Raw genomic sequence first — 7,057 nt, forward strand, 5'->3', positions numbered from 1 at the left:
ATCCTGAATATCAGAGAAGTATTGAGTCACAGAGTTTGATCCTTGTTTCATTTCCTTTAGTTTTGAACGAAGCTCAAATATTTGGGACACATTTCCTAGATCGGAATACATCCTTTTTGCCGCATCCCAGACTTCCTTAGCTGTCTTGAACCACAAATAACGACGACTGATATTGGGCTCCATGGAATTGATTAGCCAGGCGAGAACCATTGAATTCTCGGCCAGCCAAGTCTTGTAGGTGGGATCGGTCTGGCTTGGGGACTGTAATTCACCAGTAAGATACCCTAATTTGCCACGACCACAGATCACAATCTTGACTGATTGTGCCCACTGCAAGTAATTTCTCCCATTAAGTCTATGAGAGCTAATTTGTAGGGCGGAGAGATCATTTCCGGAAAGAGAAGTAATCTGCCCATGAATTTTTTTCACTCGGTTCTTCGTCTTTGGAAGAAATCGAAGAATCGGTGGACATGATTAGGTGAGAAAAGAAATTTTAGGCGTTGAGAAGAATCGCTGGCTTTGATACCATATAAACTTACGAAGAAGAAAATAATTTCTAGTATATTATTTTTGATCATAGTACATCTTTAAATATACAATGGAGGAAAATCAAATCCCAATAATTAAGGGATTATAAACAAACAGAATATTATCTTACCAAAATATGTTATCTATCAAATCAAATCAAATCAAATATTACACAATATATATATTATACTAATCTATAGTATTTTAGCACAAGCTATTGAATCAAAGTCATCTGGAGTTTGTAACTTATCAGAGCTTGTGAATATGACAAAAATTTGAACATGAGGATTGAGGTGATACCCTCTTTGGTACTCGATCACATATGGGTAAGAAATAACCTTTCATAGTACCCTCTATCCATAATATCCTTTTCAAATTCCTCAAATTTTGTTTTAAATACTCTAGTTATCAAATCTATATGTTCTTGATGTGATTGGCCAAAGAATATTTGTTATTGAATCTCAATCTAATTTGGATTACACGCCATTTTAAGCATTGAATCTAGTTTTCCATGTCTGGATTAGTGTCATGACATCTTGATATCTTTGATTTGAGTGAAATACTATTCTACAACCAACATTTCATAAAAAAAATATATGTTAAAAATATTCTTTATTCTTTTTAATTGCAGGTATAAATCGAATCTTCGTCTCATAAATATAAATTCATAAAATCGTCTCATACGAGACCTATTAAAAATTTAATTTGTTTTCCAGATGCCCCACTAGCTATGATGAATTTTAGATAGATCCAATGTTATGTTACATATGGACAAAAAAAAATTTCCCTTTGTTTTGAATGGTAACTCATGTCAATATTATTAATAAATTAAGAGGAAGTAAATGATACCATATTAACCAACTAATATGAAAATTTTCCGTTCACTCAACAGAAAAATATAGAAGATAAAATAATAAATTGTGCTAAAGAATATTCCACAAAAGCATCAGAACATCTTATGTGCTTCAAGCTAATTGTCATTGGTTACATGTGGACAGATTTATATACTTTATAAATCATTTAATTTTTTTGTTATATACAAATTTGGCTTTCCATGATGAAAAAATATTTTTTTTTGGTGAAAATAATTTCCAAAACAGCCTCTTTTCATTCCAAAACTTTCAAGTCTAACATCCAATATCAGAGGATCATGCATAATCCACCACACCAAATACTAGATAAGTTACAGTTCCTACTACTTGCTACTCTCAAGATAAATACAGTTCCTACTACTTACTACTCTCAAAATTATTTAACGATTTCGAATCCATTGTACAAACGAATCAACAGTCATTTGATGTCTTCTTCATCATATATTATAAATAATTAACAAACACATATTCGACAAGAAAAACAAGATTTCCCAAACACGAGATCGTAAACAGGCGGGCAATCTATGTGCTGATCACCCTTAGATTAGGCACATTTGGGTTCCTTTCAGATACATGAAATAAATTATTTTTCACATATGCCTTTCACAAGAACATGAGAATCCAACATTTTCTACTACAATCTCAACAGTAGTAATAGACAACCTTTACTCCTTTAGCCATCTATGCCACCACGGGTGGGAAGAGCGTCACAAACAGTGCTAGAAGTGGAAATTCATGGAGGAGACATTATTTTTTCGAATTTATCAGTCTGAAAAACTAAATAATTAACAGGAAACACCAAAACACAAGAACGCATGAGAAACACTGAATCCGATAAAGACAAACATATGTTGGAACTCAAATTGCTGGGAGAACAGCTCACCATCCAACTGTGTTTACTTCTCCTGCTTCATATATATATATGTCATGCCTGCAAGCTACGCAACACATATTGTAGCATCATAAAGTAAAGAAAAATAATTCATCTAGATTTACATGAGATATACTTATTCAATAGAAGAAAGAAAAATGTAACAATGCCGATTCATCCGTATATATTGATCTTCAAATTATTCTCTTATTGGTTAAAATCATATGCAAGAACTGATCCTACATAAGAACATGCGAGTTCGAAAATGTAAAATTAAAGGTTCGCAGACAAAAAACAAATTATTTCTTGAATAGATGATGATAACTGATGAGGAAATTCTCAGATAATTCTCAGCTCACTTTAATGCTAAATGTGTTCATCCTCACACGTGCCACTTATATAGGCAAGAATCAACAATAAAGAAAATCATGTTGCGGCTGATTGAGAAAAAAATGTATAGAAAAATAAGTGAAATTTCGCTTACCAGCTAACATAGGTATGGATCGATATATGGTGAATCAGAGATCATTCATCTCCGGGAGCAATATGCAGCTTGAATCCACTAGTTATTTCGGAATTTTCTTGAGCTTGGTCGTGCTTTTTGGCCCGCTCAATTTCCTTGGCAGAATCAACAGCGAATTTGCAGCGTTTCAATTCCAAACTGTGGAGGCTTTTGTGCAGGTCGAGTGGAATATCTTGAAGTTTTTCGCAGTTTCTAAGTACAAGACTACCAAGCACTGGAAAATTCTGACTTGAAGCTTTCCAGTGAACTAACTCCGTGCGTTCGATGTATAGGACATCAAGACTTCGAAAGAAAGCACCAGATGCATTCCAAAACACTCCCACGAATGCTTTGTCTTTCAGCTTGAGTACCTCAAGATAATTTAACATACACAATGTAGACATCTGATCCCATTCCAAATTAGTGGCGGATAATGTGAGGCTCTTCAGCTTTGGTGGAAATGCGTCCGGTGGAGGTAGGCGAGGCACCGGACCTTCTGAAGTCGAACCAAGTCTTACATCATTAAACAGCTTCAGTTTTCTAAGATTGCGCAATTTTTCCAGGCCCCTGCTGCGTGCCAGAGCTGATATTTGGCCACGAATACCCAGTTTCTTCAAGTTACAGGCCCTGCCAAACACATCTTCGGTACAATTTTGGGTCGATACCATACCAAGTGTTTGAAGCTCTTCGCTACCACCTTGTTTAGTAACTTCTGGCGGTTTTGGCAAAATGGCAGATGCATTTGTCTTGAAATGTCTTAAATTGATCATGTTCCACAGATCCGCATTGAGTTCAAGAGTACGTGATGTCGTATCAACTATGAGGGTTTGGAGGTTCCAAATTTTTGTTATGGACTTGGGAAGGACCTTAAAATCACTAGATAAAGCAATGTATCTTAAATGAACCAAATTGGTAAGGTCATTCGGAAATTTAGTGAACTTGACGGATTTGACATCTAAAACTCTGAGTAATATGAAAGCCGCGGGGATGGATGAAATGTTTTTAAGTGGCAAGGTTATTTCTTCCTTGGAGAAAAGAGTGCGGACCCGTAGACCAAAAGGTTTTGATGAGATGAAGTTCAGAAAATGGGAATGTATATTAAGGCGGCGACAGTTTTGTACCTCAGGAATTGAAGGTGTGAAACTCCCTTCATCACTCATTTTAATCTCCTGAAATAACTTTTCGTTTTCATTTCCAGCTTCGTTCTTGCAGAACTCCCGTAGCATGTCATGAATACGGCAACTTTTGATTCGACCATCGAGGCTTTTCTTTTCACCCATTATTAGGTTCCTGCTGATAAGCTCCTCCAAATAGTCTTGTGCAGTCTCCTCCAAACTTATCTCATTCTTTTTCTGAATGAATCCTTCAGCAATCCACACGAGAATCAGTTTCTGAACAGGTATCTCAAAGTCTTCAGGGAACATCCCGAAATACAGAAAGCATGGTCTCAAGTGATGAGGTAACTTGTTGTAACTCAATGATATGATCTTTTCCATTCGTTTTTCTGGGTCTTCCTTAAGATAGTATTTCACTCTTTCGCGCACCTTTGCCCATTGTTTTTCTGTGGCATTCATATCTCCCGCTGCGGTCTTTTTAACAAGAATCCCAGCAATCACAACTATTGCGAGAGGGAGTCTGTCGCATTGATCAACTATAAGTTTTCCATGTACTTCCAACTTAGAAGGGCAGGAACGGTCACCAAATACCTCTAACGTAAATAGCAACCAACTTTCTTGGTGAGTCAGAAAACGCAATTTGTGGGGTTCTCTGTTACTATTGGCTCGCCTCGCAACTTCCTCATGGCGACTTGTTATCAAGATTTTGCCTAACTTATTGGTCTTAGGAAAGGCAAGTTGGAGATCAAGCCAGGCTTCAGCAGTCCACACATCATCCAAGACGATCAAGTAGCGTCCCTCCCTTAGATAGTCACCGAGAATCTGCGCTATGTCTGTGTCAGTCTTGCGATGCATATCATCAGTGATTGTGGTGAAGCTCTTCAAAATGGAGAGGAACACATCCTTTCTCTTGTACTCTTGAGAGACGAAAGCCCAAATACGAGTCGGGAATTCGTATTGAACTTTGGGGTCCCTGAAAATCTTTCCTGCTATTGTTGTCTTGCCAAGGCCAGGAAGTCCAATGATGGAGATCACGTCTAATTCCTTCTTTTCTTCCATCAAATAGCCAAATAATGTTTCTGTCTCATCTTCCAAACCCACGATGTTCTCTTTCCTCACGAAGGGTTCCTGCTTGAAAATTAGAAAAAATGACAAGAGTACGTGCAAGCTTGCTTAATATGGGCGATTGACAATCCTAGAGATAGCAAATAATGTCAGTATGCTATGACAAAGTTCAATAAATTTTGCCACAAGTAAGGTGCAACATTGTTTTAGGTTCATCTGAGCTTTTGGCATGAATTTTTAGTCCATATACAAAATTTTATTTAAAAAAGTTGTAGAAAAAATACATTTAAAAACCGATATAATTAATATCGGATAATTAGACACAGCCACGTTGTTGAGATTAGGAACAAAAACGTCCACTCGTTATTTATGCCATTTCCAAAGGTCCAAATTAGGGACTGACTTTTAGATCGATGGCTGCTTTCACTCAATTTGAAATCAATCTTCACAATGAATTCAACAAACAATAATTGTATGCACTGCAAATACATATAATGAGGTCAACTGTGAACACTTAATCAATGAATAAATATATATCAGATCCATTAATTAAATGGAGATGGAAATGAAATGAAAGATGAAATAAATACCTTTCTCTCTTCTTTGGAGGTGTCGGCCACGCGCTCAGTACCGAACGTGGTTCGGTCAACCCTGTGCTTGGTAAAGAACACATCTATCTTATCCCTGACGCTCTTAACCTCGTTGGCGACGTTGAGAGTCTTGATGGAACCATTTGTCATCCTAGCGAAGAAACTCTGCGTCTTCTTCTCCGCCGCCTGGATCACGAACGTATCTATGGCATCCTCTGCTTCGAAAATCACTTCTCTCACTTGACGCATCAGCACTTTTAGGGTTTGGTCCTTGTTTCTCTTCGCGGTGGCGTCCTCGATGAAGGCCCTTAAGATCTCTAAATCTCCCTGCAACAACTTCACTTCGTCGGTGGCTCCTTTGATCAGATGGTACTGCTCGGCAAGAAGCTGCTTCACGTTGTCCAGCAGAAACGAGATCGCCGCTTCTTCCGCCATTTTTTCCCAAGGTCAATGCACTCGCAGCCTGCCTGTAGGCAGCTAGCTAGCTCATTATTTATGTATTGGAGACAAACACACACTGTCCACTCAGTAATAAAATGAAGGGTATATATAATTGCAAACTAACCCATCTAACTTTGAAAGTTTACATATATCTTCCTCAGATTTATATCAAAATTACATTCACCCCAGTTAACTTTATAAATTACATATATTTCCTAATACTTTACTATTACCACTTTTTGTGTATTAAAATTTAAAATATGAATTTTTCTAAAATAAATTAAGGAAAAATAATAATAAAATTGACCCAAAATGAAAATTTTTATTTTGGTTTTGAATGTTAAAGCACAAAATATTATATTTTACGTTATGTATTTTAAAAATAATCTATAAATCTATTTTTTTTGGTTTGATTAATTTTTAAAATAAAAATCGAATTATAAATATATTTTGATTTGATTAATTTTATCGATTTTATTTTTAATGCACATAGCATAAACTATAATATTTTGGTTGGTTAATTTTAAAAATAAAATATAATATTTTGATTTTTAACGTTGAAAACCAAAATAAAATTTTTATTTTGGTTCAATTTTATTTCGGTTAATTGTCCATAAATCCCCAATTGAAACATTAACTTCATGATCAGTCCTTAGGTCATAAAAATTTATCCTGCACTCCCTGATCCACTAAAAATCTTTTTTTCAACTCCCTACTTCACTCTTTATTCATTTTCCCTTTAATTTATATTTTTTTTCCATTGAATTCCTCTCCAATTCTTCATCAGAAGCGAGACCAAGCCGTTTCGAAACCATCCTTCCTTCTCATGAGCGATGTAAATCTGTAATCACTTAGATCCACCGACCGAGAAAACCCATGGATGAATTTTCGAAAAGAAAGCGATGAGGGACGAAGAACTGGAGCAAGCCACAAAATCAACGACTTTGGAGAAACAGTAATTTCCTTTGATTTTGTATTCGATTTCTCTAAAACCTTTCATTCTCTTCCTTCATATTTGCTCGGATGACTGTTTTTGCAGTTCTTGGATGTGGATACTTTTTTTATGGGAAATC

At 36.1% G+C, this 7,057-nt stretch overlaps 1 protein-coding gene across 2 annotated transcripts; it reads right to left on the reverse strand.

Annotated features, from left to right (window-relative positions):
* Positions 1 to 1,974: 1,974 nt before the first annotated feature.
* LOC140881381 (putative disease resistance RPP13-like protein 3) lies at positions 1,975 to 6,059 on the reverse strand. 2 transcript variants are annotated; one of them, XM_073286642.1, is made up of 3 exons: positions 5,544 to 6,059; positions 2,756 to 5,019; positions 1,975 to 2,338 (listed from the first exon to the last, which is right to left on the reverse strand). In XM_073286642.1, exons 1-2 carry the CDS (start codon positions 5,976 to 5,978, stop codon positions 2,797 to 2,799), a joined length of 2,658 nt encoding a protein of 885 aa, XP_073142743.1. In that variant the 5' UTR covers positions 5,979 to 6,059; the 3' UTR covers positions 1,975 to 2,338; positions 2,756 to 2,796. The 2 variants fall into 2 exon arrangements, with proteins under 2 accessions (XP_073142743.1, XP_073142744.1); XM_073286643.1 differs by having other exon boundaries at positions 2,756 to 5,016; positions 5,544 to 6,058.
* Between the last annotated feature and the right edge of the window lie 998 nt (positions 6,060 to 7,057).

Source organism: Henckelia pumila, chromosome 2 (assembly GCF_033568475.1).
Source record: "Henckelia pumila isolate YLH828 chromosome 2, ASM3356847v2, whole genome shotgun sequence".
NCBI lineage: Eukaryota > Viridiplantae > Streptophyta > Magnoliopsida > Lamiales > Gesneriaceae > Henckelia > Henckelia pumila.